General features: G+C 42.9%; 1 protein-coding gene across 1 annotated transcript in view; it reads left to right on the forward strand.

The window, feature by feature from the left end:
• The window catches only part of PLXNB1 (plexin B1), a 180697-nt gene that overhangs the window by 142460 nt on the left and 19105 nt on the right, over nucleotides 1–19132 (forward strand). The window contains exons 12-22 of the mRNA XM_066596720.1: nucleotides 4707–4835; nucleotides 7009–7131; nucleotides 7600–7693; nucleotides 7783–7949; nucleotides 9228–9379; nucleotides 9535–9640; nucleotides 11507–11643; nucleotides 12544–12720; nucleotides 14541–14712; nucleotides 18512–18754; nucleotides 18834–19010. Coding sequence (XP_066452817.1) covers nucleotides 4707–4835; nucleotides 7009–7131; nucleotides 7600–7693; nucleotides 7783–7949; nucleotides 9228–9379; nucleotides 9535–9640; nucleotides 11507–11643; nucleotides 12544–12720; nucleotides 14541–14712; nucleotides 18512–18754; nucleotides 18834–19010 — 1677 coding nt within the window. The remainder of the gene's footprint in view (nucleotides 1–4706; nucleotides 4836–7008; nucleotides 7132–7599; nucleotides 7694–7782; nucleotides 7950–9227; nucleotides 9380–9534; nucleotides 9641–11506; nucleotides 11644–12543; nucleotides 12721–14540; nucleotides 14713–18511; nucleotides 18755–18833; nucleotides 19011–19132) is intronic.

Consider the following 19132-nt stretch of genomic DNA (forward strand, 5'->3'; position numbering starts at 1 on the left):
CCGCCGGGATCTTCACCCACGATGCACCGCGGGTCTTCTCCCATGGTGCACCGTGGGCTCTGTGCGGTCCATTGCCGATTCCAGCCTCCTGATTGGCTGGAATCGGCACACGTGACGGGGCAGAGCTACGAGGACCAGCTCTCCGGCATGAGCGGCCCCATTCACCAGGGAGAAGACTGGACTGCGCAAGCAAGAAGCCATCAGAATTAGACGGATCCATGGCGACGGGGACGCTAGCAACGGAGCAGGTAAGTGAATAACTTCTGTATGGCTCATATTTAATGCACGATGTACATTACAAAGTGCATTAATATGGCCATACAGAAGTGTATAACCCCACTTGCTATCGCGAGACAACCCCTTTAACCCCTTGAGTGGCGGGTTTCCTACCACCCTATCGTGCCCACCAGGGCAGGTTTTTTAAAATGGTCTAATCATTGAATTTCAACTAATTTTGCAGTTGCGTCTCAAGAGCCATAACTTTTTCATTTTTCCATTGACATGGCCATATAAGGGCTTGTTTTTTGCGGGACAAGTTGTGATTTTTTAAACAGGGGGGAGGAAAAAAAGAAATGGGGAAAAAAGAAAAAAAGGGGCCATGTCATTAAGGGGTTAAATAATGCATTAACTTCCTTCTCTGGGTCATTACGACGCATGGATACCACATGTGTGATTGTATTTTTGATTTCTTACAAAGTAAAGGGAGACAAGTGTTTTTATAATTTTTTTTTATAATTTTTTAACTTTTTTTTTTAAATTTTTTTAAATCTTTTTTTTTTTTGTCCCTTTAGGGGACTTGATCAGGACTCCTGATCACATTCCGGGGGTCCGATGGTGACAGCCCTTTACATGCTGCAGTGACAGCCCTTTTCATGCTGCAGTCACATAGACTGTAGCATGTAAAGGGTTAACACAGCAGAGATCAGAGGTTTTCTCTGATCTCTGCTGTAAGAGCAGGTACCTAGCTGTCCTCTGACAGACAAGCACCAAGCTCTCCCTGCCATAGAGACCATCGGCTTGCTTCTGACAAGCCGATGGTCTCTATGGCAACCTGTAAACAAAGCAGGAGATTGCCGACATATCGGCAATATCTTCTGCTGGTTTTTCAAAGCTCTTGCACTGCTCTGTGTGGGTCTGTGCAGGCAGAGCACAATGTCACAGCTTGTGGCATTGTGCTCTGCAGCTCCCATAGTGATACATAGCCCGGAAATCTTCCGGGCTATGTTGCTATGAGCAGTGGAGCTCGTCCCGGAAAATTTCCGGGCGTGCCACTCAAGGGGTTAAGGGGTTAAATGAAGAAAACTGGAAAAATGTAATTTTGATTTCACATTAAATGAAAGAAATAAGCTTCTGGTGTTAAGCACCTATGGCATTAAGATGGGGGTCATCTCCCCATACAATATAGTTCAGCAGGGGTAAGGATGTGTAAGTTTATTATTTGCTGCTGGAGAGACCAATAAATGAGATTCCATAGCATTGCACCAGTCTTGGTTTGTGAGAGATGGTATGAAGCCTCTCCACTTATCTTATACCTTCAGGTCCATTTATACAGAATGATGATCGCTCAAAGATTGCTCAAATGACAGTTTGAGTGACAGCTTTGAGCGATCCTTTTGCATAAACTATTAAGTAGCTACTCAGCTACCTAATAGCAATTAAGTGTTCAAATAAAGCCTTAGCTCAATGCAGTTAATAGCCCGAGGGCTCTTATCTGCTTTCAGTTCTGACAATGAAATAGTTGGAGCTGCTCGTGCTTGTCAGATGATCCTCTCTACTCGTGGTCTGTCGAGGGGGTCCTGAGCCCAGTCACCTTGTCCTCATACATCCACTGGTCCCAACACCTCCTAACAGTCTGGACAGCACAGCCAGTGGCGGACAATTTGTTGATACGACCATCCAGCTTCTCACATCCCAATAATGCGCCCCTCTCAGACTCTGGTAACGGGGTGACATCTCTTCTCGGCGTCGTAGAGGTGTCTACTGGTCAACAAGCTCTACACAAAGAGAAGAAGAGGTCACTACACACAAGGAGCCTCTGAGAGCCTTTATAGGTCAAGGGGGGAACCACTTTTAGGGCCTTAGGTGACAAGACCGTTCATCAAATCACACCACTCTAATAATTTACATATCTGCCTGAGATGGAACTGCATGCCGAGTTTTGCAGCAAAATGACAACTTCTTCTAGAGTCCGGATTGTTTTTGACAAAGAGTACATGGAAAGCAGATTTCAAAAAGTGAATCTGCAGTGGCAAATACCGCAGCAAATTGTGCCTTATTTGTTGTGGATTTTGGTGCTGATTTGCTGCATCTTCTATTAAAGTCCTCAACCAAGAATTGACATGCTGCACATTAAGCTTATGTTCATATTTAGGGTAATTGCTGTGGATTTTCTGGGTGGAATTACTACATGGAAAGTGTGCAGCACGTAAATACAAGCCATGTGCGGGAAGAATTCTTTTCCAAGTGATGTGTAAAAAGAATTTGTACAGAATTGCCAAGCGGCACAGATTTTATATCCGCAGCATGCCAATTTATGATGTGGATTTTCAACACAGAGTTCAATGAGCTGGTGAAATCCGCATCCAAATCCACATGTAACATTTTGGTTTTAATGTTGGTTTTGACATGTTTGAAGGTTAGGTTTGTGATGCCAAAGTTACATCCACATGGTTTTTGGTGTAGATCAGCGTTAACATCCACACCAAATTACACATGAAAACATACTGTAATAATAATACACAGATTTTGACAACTATTTTGGAGCGGATTTCTATGCACATTTCACCCCTCATTTGAAGAGGTGAGATCCATGCTGGAAAACCAGAGCATAATTTGACAAAAAATTTTCACTGCAGATTTACGCTGCTGATTTTGTCACGCAGCATCTGGATGGGAGTTTCTGAAATCATATCCACACTGCTGGCATTGTAAAACTTTCTGGAGCCACTGCAGAAAATCCACAGCATCTACGCTGCTTGTGGACATACCCTTTAAATCTGCACCGTATGTCAAAATTCCACTGCATAAAATTTGCAATACTTCAGCCTCATGTGTAAAACTGCACAAAAGGTTGAGTAACTTTATAACTACTTTGCCTCTAATTTTGTGCAAATTTTGATTCATTTTTACATCATATTCTACATTGATATCAATAACATCATTAATTGGGCCTCTTTGCGTTTTTTTGCGCATGTGAAAAATGGACGGCACATTAAAAACCGCAGATGTGCAACAAGAAAGCATGCAACAGGCACATACACATGCAATGAAATTGGTCCCTTTTTCACAGACTGAAACTGCATGTGAATGCGCCCTTAAAGAAAACAGATGAGATTCAATGCTAGTGGTCTGTATAATTAATATTCCTGGCACGTTGTCTCTGTAAGGTGGGTGTTTATAGAAGTTACTTTACGAGAGCTGGTACCCGCTTTTTAGTATCTTTTTAACATTCCAATTAAAGGCCACCATCAAATTTACAAGAGCGTCCTCCGCTGCAAGCACAAGGATGGAGAACTGGAGATTTATTGAACAAGTTTGGTAAAAAGCTGAGTTTTTGTGAAGGATCTTGTGTTTAATTGATAATACCATGGCGTACAATGCCCTGTATCCAGCTTGGCACTGCCTCTATGAAGAATTGTTAACGTATTGAGGGCTTTGCAGGGAGGCCAGCTGGCTCATGCTGAGGACAATTATGAGCTGGGACACATTATTTGAGATCTCTCTGGCATGCACATCTCACTGCTGTGAAAACCTCCTGCTGCCAGGGGAGCCAGCTGGCACAGAGCTGCCATGTCTCAGACAAGACACTGTGTTCAAGGACAATATCACTTAGGCTGAAGCCAAAGATCCTGTTAAACAAGAAGGTCTTGGAGATAAGCTTTTAGGACATAGGGCACATAATCTTGTTCTCATATTTTTCTTAATAGTGGTTGAAGCTCCATTTTTCCAATACAGAGCTCCAAACCCCCTGCATTGATAAGACGTTTAAGGGAACTTTACAGCAGATTCATGCTGCCCTAACCACATTCCTTGTCACTGGACTAATTATTTACTGTTATGCTCATCCCTCCCTGATATTTATCTTAAGTTCTATTAATCACAATGTTTGTGCCCTCTCATCCTGTCTCTGGTATTTACCTAGTGCAAATGAAGTTCACCATGTCATTTCATATGATCATGTGCATATGTTTTAATATAAATAGGTCTGTAGATTTGTTCCATTATGCCTGAAAAAGAACCCTAAGTAGATTCGAAAACTCACAATAACATCATGTATTTTTGTTAGCCATTAAAAGGTATCATATCTACAAAATTACTTGGTTTCTCTTACCAAGAACAATCACACTCAGAATAAGACATACATGGGCCGCATGGGCATATCTGTCCCGGGTTCGTGGTGCCCATGGTTCAGGCAACATGAACCTGGTGACAGCTTCACTTTAAGTCAGAAGTGTATGTCTACCTGTTGCCACTACTAAGGGGAGCTTACTGCATACTGATAAGTTGAACTTAAAGGGAACTGGTCATCACAACTGACCCCCATAAAATGCCACTGCCTTGCATTAATAGTCAGCCTAAATAGGACTTTTCTAAAATCGACATTGTACCTGTTTATTCTGCTGTTGATCTTTCTCTCTGCTATGTAAATAAACTCTTCTGTAACTTTTTGGGGTTTGAAACCTAAGAAATATTTTTTTCCTCTACAGAATAACGAGGAGCTCTTCTGGGGTCCGGAAGCTTGTCCCTGTGTGCACAGTATTCAAAGCCAATCTTTACTACCGGTCAACGTGGAGCGTAAAATAACATTAGTCGGAAAAAATTTCCACCATTACCAGGTAATCACAATGTACTTACAAGCAGATCTACCTGTTTGGTAAAAGGGAACCTGTCATATCCCCACAGCACCATAAACTAAGTTATGGTGCTGTTGTAGTTGGTGACAGGAAGCTGGGTGAGAAATTTTTTTTATATTCACCCACTCCTGCGATCCAGGGGTGTCGCCCTCTGAAGTCCATGTGGCAGAAAATCTGATTATTTTCAGAGTTCCATGCACTTTCCTATACAAGTCTATGGGAGAACGCATGCAGGGGACTGTGAAAAGAGTCAGATTTTCTGCCGCATGCTGATTTCAGAGGCAGACACCGCTGGATAGCGAAAGTGGGTGGGTGTAAAAAATACATTGCTTGGTGCCCTGTCTCCTACCCCAATAGCAGCAGTTTATGGTGTTGTGGAGATGTGACGGTTTCCATTTACCGAGGCAAAAACATTCAAAGTGAACATGGATAGTAGATCAAAACAAAAGAAAACATTCTCTTTATTCATAGGCTAACAAAAAAAGAAAACAAAAACATCGCTATTCAAGATCTTTACAATTGCAAAAAAATTAAACTTTCTGTTCATCAAAGAAGCCTTTAACCCTTTGCAATCTAATTTTGGATTCAGGGTTTTCCTAGAGGGCTTTCTCTTTTTGCCATTATACAATGGTGCCATCTGTTGGCTAGAGCCTGTACTGCGGTATGGGAGATGCTAGAGAGGCTGCTTACAACAGAGCGGCCAGTAATATACAGTAAGAATACCCTGCCAGACGTCTTCCGACATCGGAGCTGTGCAACCTTCAATCAGAATGTCTTCAGACGTCAGACAGTGGATTGGAAAGGGTTAAAACACTTTTGACTCCTCACAGCATCCTGTTGACTAGATTTTGTAAAATAGTGAATTTTAACAGCTTCCATGAGGCTTGTAATATAATCCAGAGACTTTCTTGAGTTGTTGGACGAGGTTTCCTCCCTTTATGTACTTTTGTCGAGTTCTTCCCACAGAAGTTTGATTGGTTTTTGATCAGGTGATTGTGGTGGCCATTCTATTACTTTCAGGGTACCTCTTTGTGTTTAAGAATTCTATTGATTCTATACTCTATCCATTATAGAAAGCATTCCAAACTCTCCACCATGTTTGAAAGTTGGTGTAACGCAGTTGGGCATCATCTTTTTGTTCACCGAGCATCACATTTTTCTTGTGCTCCCAAACACCTCAGATTTGGACTGATTCATCTGCAACACATCTATGAAATCTTCTGTGCTTCTTGTGTTTCTGCGCCAATGGCAGTCTTTTCTTTTTATTTACTGCCTTAAGAAGTGGTTTCCGCAGAGCTACTCTACCAAAGAGGCTAGCTGATCTAAGTCTCCTTTCGATAGGCCACGACACGCAGGTATCAATGGAAACAAAAGGCTCATGTCCACGGGTGGGGCGCATTCCACATGCAGCAGTCCGCAGAGGAATCTGACCATGCCCACAGCTGGCCACCCTGTGTACCTGTCCGGATCTGTACTGCAGATGTGTATGGATGCGTGTGGAAGCGCCTGCTGGTAGGCCGGGAGACGTGCACAGTACTTTTTTTTTTAAACTTCTGCTTTCCCGCGGAATCCTTGGCGTGGACGGGCCGCGGATCGGACGGCTTCTATTGACTTTGGTGGATCTAGAGATCCACAGTTTTAAGGCAGTGTCACAAATGGAAAGACCATCTTTGTTGTAGTCTATCTGCATTGCTTAGAGCTATCGTCTCTGGGTCCACATATTTGCTCACAGCTGGGGAGCCATCTACTGTGATTCACCAACCGCAACTCCTTCTGACTGTGTTGGTTCTTGATGACTATGTGATATCAATAATAACGATAATTACCTTGACTTATTAGCAAAGACTCATCTCTCACCTTTCTGCAGTTGATTTCAAGTTGCTTAGGTTCTGATAGCACACGATAAATGCAGCAGAAATACTTGTAAGCATACGGACAGTGGCACAGTACCATATACAGTGATGCTATCTTTTAGTAAGACAATGTCTTCACACTTTTTAGTCGATAGTATTCGCCCCAAAACTCTGAATGCTCATGGTGTCCAAAGACTTTTGACCAGCAGTATATTTTAACCCAAATTTTGCAGATGAACTTTTTGAGTACATTTTTGATAAAACTTATGACTATGACCCTCTCCTATGTTCTTATTCTACAGGATTCCCAGTGGGACTATGAGTGTGTTCTAATTCTGGAAGGCAGGACACTGATAACAGATGCCTTTGTGGAGATGGATACTATGGACCAGTCCATTTATTACATCACATGTCAACTTCAAAAAGTAAGAACACAAGCAAGCTAAAAATGGGATGGAAAAGGGAAATTCTTCCTGGGTTATAAAATTCAAAAGTTATTGATTGGGCCAACAGTTGTCTTTCACAAGCCCTTTGTTACAGTGCTTGGTGGCAAGTGTCGAAGGATGGCATCGGTGGGGACTATGAGCTAAGACTAATCACTAGAGAGAAGGGGTGGGCATTGTTCTAGCTAGTGTTGTGCTTCATTGGATTCAAGTGACTTTTATGGGGAAAGCTGCTAGTCCCCTACTGTCCCCTTGATTTCATTGGGAGCCCTGACAGTGCATGTTCCTTTTTGGCTTCAGTTGTGTTTTTGGACCTTACTTTTCTCTTAAACCAGATGGGTCAAAGTACTGTCCAATCCCCTGTGATCTCTTGGTTCACCTGTTGCATGAGCAACATGTCTTATTACTGTCCGATGTGCCCTGTTCCATCACCCTCTGTTCTCGTTGCAGTACAGTTACTCTGCACCCCAACCAGAGTTCAACGCTATCATCTACTTAGAGAGAGAGCCGGACTTGCGGGTGGACAGTTACGAGGATCTCCATGGTACGTCTAGTGTATCCAACATTCATTACATAACACTAGTAACACTACACACTGAACTTTGGTGTTAATAATTAAACTTCTTTCCTTAGTGACTTTATACAATTGCTCCGTGGGACACACTGACTGCAGCCGATGTCAGACAGCCGACCTCAAATATAACTGTGTGTGGTGCGGAGGAGAGCACCCCAGCTGTATGTACCAAGAGACGTGCACTGAGGAGGTGGAAAGAACATGCCCTGCGCCACTTATTCACTCAGTATGTGAAGGCTTTTGTACAGTTGGTGATCACTGTTCAGCTTTGTAAAACTACGATCCATTCTCTGTGCACTCATCACACAGATATGTCATGTAGCACTCTGAGTTGGTAGGCGAATTTCCCCTTGCAGGACCATTTAGAGACAATATGAAGAGCTTCTCTGGGGCTGTAGGACCTAGGATTTCCATAAATTTCACAGACAGCCCTTTGAGTTCAATCAAAAGTATGTAATACTTTTTCTCTTGTGGGGGTGCTGCAGGATAATTGAACACTTGCTCTCAGGTTCCCCCACAGAATAAAGCTGAATGCTCAGGGACCTGACAGCAGAACACCATGTGACCAACTTATCATTAAAGGGGTTGTCCCGCGCCGAAACGGGTTTTTTTTTTTTTTTAAACCCCCCCCCCCCCCGTTCGGCGCGAGACAACCCCGATGCAGGGGTTAAAAAAACCACCCGCACAGCGCTTACCTGAATCCCGGCGGTCCGGCGTCTTCATACTCACCTGCTGAAGATGGCCGCCGGGATCCTCTGTCTTCATGGACCGCAGGGCTTCTGTGCGGTCCATTGCCGATTCCAGCCTCCTGATTGGCTGGAATCGGCACGTGACGGGGCGGAGCTACACGGAGCCCCATTCAGAAAAGAAGAAGACCCGGACTGCGCAAGCGCGGCTAATTTGGCCATCGGAGGGCGAAAATTAGTCGGCACCATGGAGACGAGGACGCCAGCAACGGAGCAGGTAAGTATAAAACTTTTTATAACTTCTGTATGGCTCATAATTAATGCACAATGTACATTACAAAGTGCATTATTATGGCCATGCAGAAGTGTATAGACCCACTTGCTGCCTCGGGACAACCCCTTTAAGGGACTCATCCTAAGCGTTATAATGTTTTTGTTGACCAGTTGGGTAACTCAACACCAGTGTTAAGCGAACTGAACCAGTAGAATCCTGTTTCAGGTCGAACTTTGCTAAAAGTTTGGTTCAGCACAAACCCAAACCAGGATTCTACGGGTTTGGTTTACTCAATATTAGTCTTGAAAACTAGTTTATAACATTATCGAAGAGCCATAAAAAATGGATATAACACTCTTTTTTATGGCTCTTAGACAGTGTTATACAACAGTTTCAGGCGTGAACTTCCAGTTCGGCTCTAACTAATTTGGACTGAACTGAACTTTTTGCAAAAGTTCGGTAAAATGGGCAAACCAAACTTTTAAAAACTTCCTAATCATTACTCAAAACAATGTAATGACTACAACAATGTGTTCTCTTTCAGATTGAGCCTCTTTCAGGTCCTGTAGATGGAGGGACAAGGGTTACAATCACTGGCTCCAACTTAGGCCAAAAATTAGAAGACATCATAGGACGAGTATCTGTGGGCAATATCCCTTGTAAGGTGGACATCACGAAATACGAGATTTCCAGCAGGTAAGAATTGATGGGATAAGTAGTCTACACCAAATATCATCAAAAGATACAAAGACTGATGGCTTGCTATATGATAATAGTGGGCCCGGTAATATCATGTTGTCTTCTTGGTGGATTCTCTATTTCCTCATCATAGTGTCCATTGTCTTCTGCAGTATAGTTTGTGTGGCTGGGAAAAGCTGGTCGGAGAGACCCGGACATGTTCAGGTAGAGGTTCCTGGGCGGGCACATGGAGTTTCCACCCAAGTTTTTACTTATCAGGTAATATGACCTAGACTGGACTCATACTGTGAAAAGTTGGATGACAGAGATGGGCAGGTGCTAGTAACGCCACTACTGTTTGATTTTGCCCCTTTTCCTTACCCTTGTTCTCTGTTGACCATTCCCTCTTGTTGTTCCTTCCACTCCTCTCTTGCCCCCTCCCTATTCCCTTATTTCTATTGTACCAGGTCCAGAGAGCTGGTCCAACACATGGTGGCTTCTTTTGACTCTCATGAGAAAAGGTCTTCACACACTTTAGGGAAAAATTGCTGGAGATAAGCTGTCACCAGATCTTTTTGGCCACAGTTTACCTACTGAAAGTTCTTCTTTATGGGGGAGTTGAGGGAAATAGCTGACGGTCAAACTAACATTCAGCTTAGAGCTATTCAAGGTATATGGGCATCTGAAGAAAGTAAAGATCTGAGAAAATATTAAGAAATCAACCCCTTAATGACGCAGGCCTCTTTTCTTTTTCTTTTTTGTTTTTTTTCCCCACTTTCAAAAAATCATAACTTTTATTTTTCTGCCGGCATAGCTGTCCAATGGCTTTTTTTTTACAGTATGAGGGTTCAGTCACACGGGCGCTGTTACTGCACGAAGAAGACGGCCGCACTGCAGGAGCGGACGACTCTCTGCACCGCCAGAAGAAAAAACACATGACCGTCAATGGAGCTGGTCATGTGTTCTTTTTTCCGGCGGTGCGTAGAATCTAGCGCACCTGCAGTGTGGGCGTCTTATCGTGCAGGAACACGGGAGCATCGGTGCCCATGTGACTGAGCCCTGAGTTACGCTCTTCAATAGTACTATTTAATGTGCCATATAATGTACTGACATTTTTTTTTATTATGTGGGGGCTTGTTTTTACAGTGTACACACTGCAACAAAAATGACATGATAGTTGTATTTTGTGGGTCAGTGCGATTACGACGATACCCAAAAAAAAAATGCTGTACTACTTTCAAAAAATAAAATATCTTTGAAAAAATAAATCATTTTCTGCTGTCATCTTTTGACCAACATAACTTTTTTATCTTGCCGTCGGTAAAGTTTTGTGAGGACTTGTTTTTTGCAGGACCTCCAGTAGTTTCTATTGGTACCATTTTGGAGAATATACGACTTTTTGATTGTCCTTTATTAAATTTTTTTCATGGAAACTAAGTGACCAAAAAAGGGAAACTCGGATGTAGTATATTTTTCTCTTGACTATGTTCACTCTATGGTATAAATAATGTGTTACTGTGATAAATTGGATTTTTATGGAGGCAGTGATACCAAATATGTTTTTTAATTTTGATTTAATTTATTATGAATACAGGAAAAAAGTTTTAACTTTTTTTTTAATATCCTTTTTTGTTTACAAATACTTTTTTTTCCATAGGGGACTTGACCTTGATCTTATACCATATTCTGCAATACTTCAGTATTGCAGTATATGGTATTTCTGCTGAAATTATGTTAAGACAGGCTGTAGGCTTCTCTTAATAGGCAGAAATGCATGGTAGTCCTCGGGCCTTCAGAAGGCCCTGGGCTGTCATGACACTCAGATATCACCTCGTGATCTCATCAAAGTAACTTTGAAGCATCTTCTATCGCCGCACAAGGGATTTAGATTCTGCTGTCAGAATTGACCACAGCATTTAAAGGGTCAATAGCTACAATTAATGTGAATACTGATTGCAGCTGTTGCGTCTGGGTCCAGACAGCTTACACTGGCCTTTTATGGAGCGGGCTCAGCTCCCGATTCCACTACATATAAACCTTGCACACCCAGAACATACATAATACATCCTGGGATATAAGTGTTTAAACAAGAAACTCCAGTATACATCATCAATGTAACTTACCTTATTTGCTTTCTATTTCCAGAATCCCATTTTGTCTTCATTCTTTCCATCTCGTGGTCCAAAATCTGGAGGAACTCCATTGACTATTACAGGATACAAACTTCTCACGGGGCGTCCTAGTGATATCCGAGTACTGATTGGAGATATTCCCTGTTACATGTGAGTCTATATAGAGTGTGGTAGGAAGGTGTCACATGTACCACTTTCTTATTCATTTTGAGATATTGTAGGATTAGTTATGGCAGAATATACTATAGCGAAAAACGATGCAAATGAGTGATGAAATAATGCTTCCACAGCGCCACCTATTAAAAACTAGCTGTTCTATGAGTCAACGGCCAAACTTTTAACACATCTTGCAACAGGAGTAGGGGTGTAAGCCAAACAAAAATACTCATGTACAAAAAGCTATTTCTGCCCTTTGTAAGTGCATAGTAGAGATTAGTTGACTGGATGAGTGGCCATCAAATGGCAGGTAGTGTTTCCCCTTGTAGAGTACACATGTTTTTCCCATGGAGCATTGCATGGCTTATAAGATTCCCTACGCTCTCATGGTGCTTTCTACTATAGCTGAAAGCAAAGTTGAAGCAAAGTTTTCTACCACATGGGGCAAATATTCAGTTTGCTTTCCTAGTCCTGCTTCTAAATACCCTGGCTAAGGCTGTTGTTGCCCCCTACTTTTCATCCAGGATTCTTGAGCCCCCTCCCCTCCAGCTACACCCCTAACCAGACTGATGACGGCAACACATGTAGTATCCCAGCAGATCCATTCTGGATGCATTGGCATGTGGGGTAAAATGGGAACAGGGTAACATCAGCACACTGTATTTTAGGAGATGAATTTTCAAGCCTTTTGGGAGGGAAAGACTTGCCCTTTCATATGCTCATCTTAGTGATAGCATGGCTGAATGTGATAGGGACATTGTTGTGGAGGGAAGTGTTCCTTGGAAAGACAGCAAAAATGTGTATTGCCCCAAGTGTTCAAATGCAACTCTCTGCTGACGGAAAGTTGTAGAATTCAATAGACTTTATATCTTTACCTTGTTTTCTCTTCCAAAGTTCTTCAGACATCCAGGAAAACCAGCTGGAATGTCTGACTGGGTCCAGCAACGCCACTTCTGACTTCCGAGTCATCATCTGGTATGGAGAACAAGTTTTTAGCTTTCCAGATGCCTTCTTCACATACACAGCGGACCCAAACATCACCTCCGCCAGCCCAGCCAAGAGCTTCTTCAGGTATTAAGGGCTTTTAAGAATCTCTCCTAAAGATGCTTCCCTTTAAGGCTATCGACACTTGGAGGGGAGGGCTTTTTTAACTTAAATGCATGTATTTCAGCCAACAAGCATTTTTGCAATTAACTAAAAATGTTGCACCGTTTCTCTTCTGCAGCTTTTACATATATCTGTATATAGACACTGCAGTCTGAGTCTCAATAGGAGATAAACTTTGTTGTGGTCAAAAATTATCTGCATGGCAGAAGAGGAGAAAGCAGCAGGAAACTAAAGGCCCATTTGGACACAACGATTATCGCTCAAAATTCGCTGAAATATGTTGTTCAGCAGCACAGCTGATAAGTCGGACCGCATGCTGTGCTCTGTCCCGGGATTGCTGATAACAGCTGATTACGTTCTCTCAGCTGTAATCAGCGCGGCAGAACTAAGAGGATGTATTCAGTGAACAGCGGGTGGTCTGTTCCCTGAATACAGCTCCTAGTGGCTCACATGCTGCTACTTGGTACTAACAGGCATTAGTACCAATTAGCAGTTTATGCAAAATGATCATTCAAAAGCCATTTTTTGAGTGATCATCTTTGTGTCTAAATGGGCTTTAAGCCATTAGTCCAGCCTCACTCTTTCAATCCCATAATACCGCAACAAACTTGTATCACCCCTAAGTACATTTACAAAGTGTTTTGCAGCTCCAGATATATTTCTATCAGCAGGGTTATTGATATCCACAAGATGTTCTAATATTCTGCGCCAAAGTTTGTGAATAGTCCAGCCTACATATTTCAGCCTACATGTCATACCATCAATGATGTACACCACATATTCCACATTACTATTGATGTATGACCATATTTTGTTCACACTGGTATCGTTAGAAATAATATAAATTTGACATGTCCTACATCTATTGGAACTACACTTCATGTTTCCTTTATATTTCAACCAAGTGTATGGAATTTTGCAACTATTGAATAAACTTTGGGATAAAATATTACCCAAACTCCTCCCCTTAACTGCCATATGATAGCCTTCATCCAATACTTGGCCAAAGTATCCTCTTGGTAGAATAAGGGTACATTCTTACAAATTATGTGAATACACTCTTTGTTAAAAAAAAATAAAAATCACTTTTGCTACAAAACCCGGCATGCAGTTCCATCTCAGGCAGATATGTAAGTGATTAGAGTTGTGGTGATTAGATGAACGGTCTTGCCACCTGAGGCCCTAAAAGTGGTTCCCCCTTGGCCTATATAAAGGCTGTCAGAGGCTCCTTGTGTGTAGTGACCTCTTCTTCCGCTTGTGTAGAGCTTGTTGACCACTAGACATGCCTCTCGGCCCGTGAAAACACGTATGAACGACGGCCTGTTCACTGCGAATGGAGGCGGCCGGAACGATCCCCGACTCACTCCACTTCCATTCACTGAGCAATGATTGTTTCTGTGTAAAAGCACAACGAAGAACAATCATCACTTGGACGACTGTTGGGTGCTCTGGTTGGCCCATGTAAAAGGGCTCTGGGGCTGCAGTTTCTATATATAGTGACATGTAGAAGCTGCAGAAGACAAACCGTGCAAAACGTTTAAATAAACCTTATTGTAAAAGTGATTGTTAGCCCAAAATACATGCATTTCAGGAATACAAAATGCTCCCCGAAAATGTCCATAGACTTTAAAGGTAAACTCCAGATGATAGCCACCGGCCAGCTACTAGAACCTCTGTCACCAGTAGACATGAATATTCTATTACAGTGTCAGCCAGGTGTGTAGTAGTATCGCTCTTTAATTGCCCTTATCACCCTTTTCAGCATTGTACATTCTCTATTGCAGTGGAGGACGTGTGCTTTTGGTATACGGACAGAATCTGGATGTAGTACAAGCCCCAAAGATCCGGGTCACAGTGTCCCCAGTGGAAAGGAGACGGAGACGAAGTCTTGGGAGAAAGCGGCGTATTGTCCCAGAGACAGAATGCCCTGAGGGCTTGCTCTGCACTGTCCAGCAGGTGGTGCTATACTCAATATTATTGTTCTAGGGGCAGTTTTGTATATTTAAAGAGGTATTTCAATCAGGATTAGAGATGAGCGAACGCGTTCGTCCGAGCTTGCTATTCGTGCGAATATTAGGGTGTTCGGGATGTTCGTTATTCGTAACGAACACCATGCGGTGTTCTGGTAAATTAAACTTTCTTCCCTGAGACGTTAGCGCTTTTTTTTGGCCAATATAAAGACAGGGAAGGCATTACAACTTCCCCCTGCAACGTTTAAGCCCTATACCACCCCCCTGCTGTGAGTGGCTGGGGAGATAAGGTGTCCGCCTGATATGAAAGTCTGCCCCTCCCGCTGCTCGCTATGGATGCATTCTATATGCGCTCAATGGGGCCAGCGGCAGCAGCGCTGACCCCATTGAGAACATATAGAAGACAAATCCTTCTTCTCTGGCACAGCTGTAACAGCTGTAGCAGAGAAGAACGATGTTTGCCCATTGAATTCAATGGAACCGGCAATACAGCCGACTCCACTGAATGCAATGGGCTGCCGGCGATCGCAGGATGAATGGTCGGAAAGGGGTTAAATATATAACCCCTTTCCTGCAATTCATCCAGAAATGTGTTACACTAAAAATATATACCGGCGTTTAAGGCGACGGGGCGTATAAGACGACCCCCCAACTGTCACCTTATACGCCGGTAATACAGTGGAGCAAAGAATAAAAAGCATTACTTACGTTTTTAGATGATCTGCGGTGCTCCTGCAGGCTGTCACTCCCTCCTGGTCCACGGCAGACAAGCTTTCTCCACGAAAGACTTTAAATCCCTGCCTCCAGAAGCACATGTGCCTTCAGCCAATCACAGCCAATGACAATGATGTCATTGAATGGCTGTGATTGGCTGTGTTTCTGGAGGCGGGGATTTCAAGGCTTGAAATCCCCGCCTCCAGAAACACAGCCAATCACAGCCATTCAATGACATCATTGTCATTGGCTGTGATTGGCTGAAGGCACATGTGCTTCTGGAGGCAGGGATTTAAAGTCTTTCGTGGAGAAAGCTTGTCTGCCGTGGACCAGGAGGGAGTGACAGCCTGCAGGAGCGCCGCAGATCATCTAAAAACGTAAGTAATGCTTTTTATTCTTTGCTCCACTGTATTACCGGCGTATAAGGTGACAGTTGGGGGGTCGTCTTATACGCCCGGTCGCCTTATACGCCGGTATATATTTTTAGTGTAACACATTTCTGGATGAATTGCAGGAAAGGGGTTATATATTTAACCCCTTTCCGACCATTCATCCTGCGATCGCCGGCAGCCCATTGCATTCAGTGGAGTCGGCTGTATTGCCGGTTCCATTGAATTCAATGGGCAAACATCGTTCTTCTCTGCTACAGCTGTTACAGCTGTGCCAGAGGAGGACGATCTTTATGCTGACAGTGGGGGGGGGGGGGGGGGGGCACTCTTGCCGCTATTGTGGCTTAATAGTGGGACCTGTGAACTTGAGATGCAGCCCACCATGTAGCCCCTCGCCTGCCCTATCCGTCACTGTGTCATTCCCATCACTTTCCTGAATTGCCCAGATTTTCACACATGAAAACCTTAGCGAGCATCGGCGAAATACAAAAATGTTCCGGTCGCCCATTGACTTCAATGGGGTTCGTTGTTCGAAACGAACCCTCGAGCATCACGGGAAGTTCGTTACGAATAACGAACACCCGAACATTTTGGTGTTCGCTCATCTCTAATCAGGATGCTTTAACTTTTAAACTTCCACAATCCTCCAAAGGAAGGGGCCAGGCGGGCAAATGCATCTCGATTCCATTCACTTGAATCGGTGTATTAGATGTGTGCTGTATAGAGAAATTGCAGAAGGAGCTTCTGTCCCTTCATTCTCAGAATCAGCAGGGATGCCCAAAGTCAGACCGTCACCCACCTTAGCTGAAAACATATCCTAACAATAGGAATACCATTTTAACCCCTTCCTGCTGCAGCCCTTTGTGTTTTTTTTTGTTCCACACTTTCAGAAAATCATAACTCTTTTTATTTTTCTGGTGACACAGGTAAAGAGGGCTTCTTTTTGTGGAACAATTTATATTTTTAATGATAAAATTTAACCCCGTAAGGACGCAACCTTTTTTTCTCCTATTTTTCCTCGCCACTGTAAAAAACCTTTTATTTATCCATCGACGTCGCTGTATGAAGGCTTGTTTTTTGCGGGACGAGTTGTATTTTTCAATGGTGCTATTTAATGTACCATATAATGTACTGAAAAACTTTTTTAAAAATTCCAAGTGGAGAAAAATGGAAAAAAAAACCCCACAAATTTGCCATCTTTAAGGGGGTCTTGTTTCTACAGTGTACACACTGCAGCAAACATGACATATGTTGTTTATTCTATGGGTCGGTACAAGTCCTACGATTCGACATTTATTTACGGTAGTTTTTTTTTGCAGTACTACTTTTAAACAGTAAAATATCTTTGGGGGGGGGGATTATTTTCTGCCGCCATCTTCTGACAGCGATAACGTTTTATTTTTCCATTGACATAGTTATGTATGGGCTCTTTTTTTTGTGAAAAAGTATTGTAGTTTCAATTGGTACCATTTTAGGAACTTTAACTGCTGCTGTCGGCAGAAGACAGCTGTGAGAAACATCATGCACCCGCATTGCATGGAGTAGAATCAGCTCCTCATCCCCCTCCATATGAACCTTGAACTTTCATGACGTAATTGTATATCATGGAGCATTAAGGGGTGAAAACACTATATTATGTATTGGAAAACTTTTTAAAATGTCCAAGTGGGGAAAAACGGCAAAAAAACGCAATTGCACTTTGTTTATATGGCATTCATGGTACAGTATAAATTACATGTTATGTTTATTTGTTGGGTCAGTATGGTCACAGTGATACCAAATTTATATATATTATTTTTGGGTTGTACTACTTAAAAAAAACTTTTAAAATAACTTTCTTTTTGTTGTCATCCTTTGACCCCCACAACCTTTTTATTTTTCAGTTGATACAGTGGTGTGAGGGTTCATATTTTGTGGGTTGACCTTAGTTTTTAACGGTACCATTTTGGGGTTCATATGACTTTTTGATCGCTTTTTATTCAAATTTTGTTTCTTGGGGATGAGGTGACCACAAGATGGCAGTCCAGGCATTGCATATTTTTCTTCGGATGGCATTCACTGTGTGGGATAAACAATGTGATATTTTAATAAACTCGGCTTTTATGCACACAGCAATACCAATTAGATTTTTTTTTCAGTTTTTGATGCAACAACTAGGAAAAGTGTTTTTTCAACTTTTTACATTTTTTACTTCTAATAATATAGAAATATTTAATTAACTTTTTTTTAACCCCTTAAGGACTTTATGGTCTTTGATCACCTATACACTATAATGTAATACTATCGTACTGCATTATACTTTATTCTCACTGGCATTCTATTGTGATATGCCATAGGCCTGTCTTAATAGGCAATCAGTCGTGGCTTTCAGAAAGCCCCAGGCAGCTATGACACCTGGATGGCACCCCGCAATCTCATCATGGGGGGAACCCGTTCAGTACATCTCAGTCTCAAACAAAACATTTAAATGCCACTGCCAGAAGTGACAGTGACAGGTTAGCAGCTGCTATTAGGAGTTACCGGTGCTAGCTGTCAAAATGGCAGACATTTCCCTGCTCCATACAGTGACACCCGACAGGGCTGTACATGCATGGCGCATGTTGGGAAGGGTTTAACGCCAAATTGTGCCATTACCATTTCCTTGTGGGCCCTTATCAATATGCTCTCATTACCTCTCCACAGTACGAAGAGCTTTGCCAGGTAAACTCATCGTTGCTGCTGCTGTGTAAGACGCCGGCCATTAACCCTTTACACTGGAACGCCCGAGTCGACGTAGAATTCATCCTGGATAATCTTCATTTCAATTTCACTGTCATCAACTCGGCGCCATTTGTCTATGTGCCGGACCCGCTGCTCAGGCATCTGAACGCTGAGGATCCAGCTAAACCGTATCGGCACAAGCCCGGCAGCGTTATCTCTGTGGAGGTAATAAAAGTTCGGACTCTCCTCACAGGAGGCGGCGACCTGTTGTCTGCGCATATCTGACATCTTGCTTTATTCCCAGGGAGAGAATTTAGACCTGGCTATTACCAAAGAAGAGATGATTGCAATGATCGGGGATGGAGTGTGCACCGTGAAGACCCTCACAAATAACCATCTGTACTGCGAACCTCCGGAGAAGCAGCCAACCCCACGGTACCCCTCTAAGAGAGAAGGCGTGGACTCCCTACCTGAGTTTACAGTAAGGATGTGTCCGATTTTTGAGGTCCTGGGTGGCGTTGGAGGAGTATAATAAAGTGTAGCTCACTTCCAACCCTATCCTCCCTCCTGACTGATCCTATGTCCAGGTTCAGGGCTCATTTT

The sequence above is a fragment of the Eleutherodactylus coqui genome, chromosome 3, assembly GCF_035609145.1.
Source record: "Eleutherodactylus coqui strain aEleCoq1 chromosome 3, aEleCoq1.hap1, whole genome shotgun sequence".
Taxonomy (NCBI): domain Eukaryota; kingdom Metazoa; phylum Chordata; class Amphibia; order Anura; family Eleutherodactylidae; genus Eleutherodactylus; species Eleutherodactylus coqui.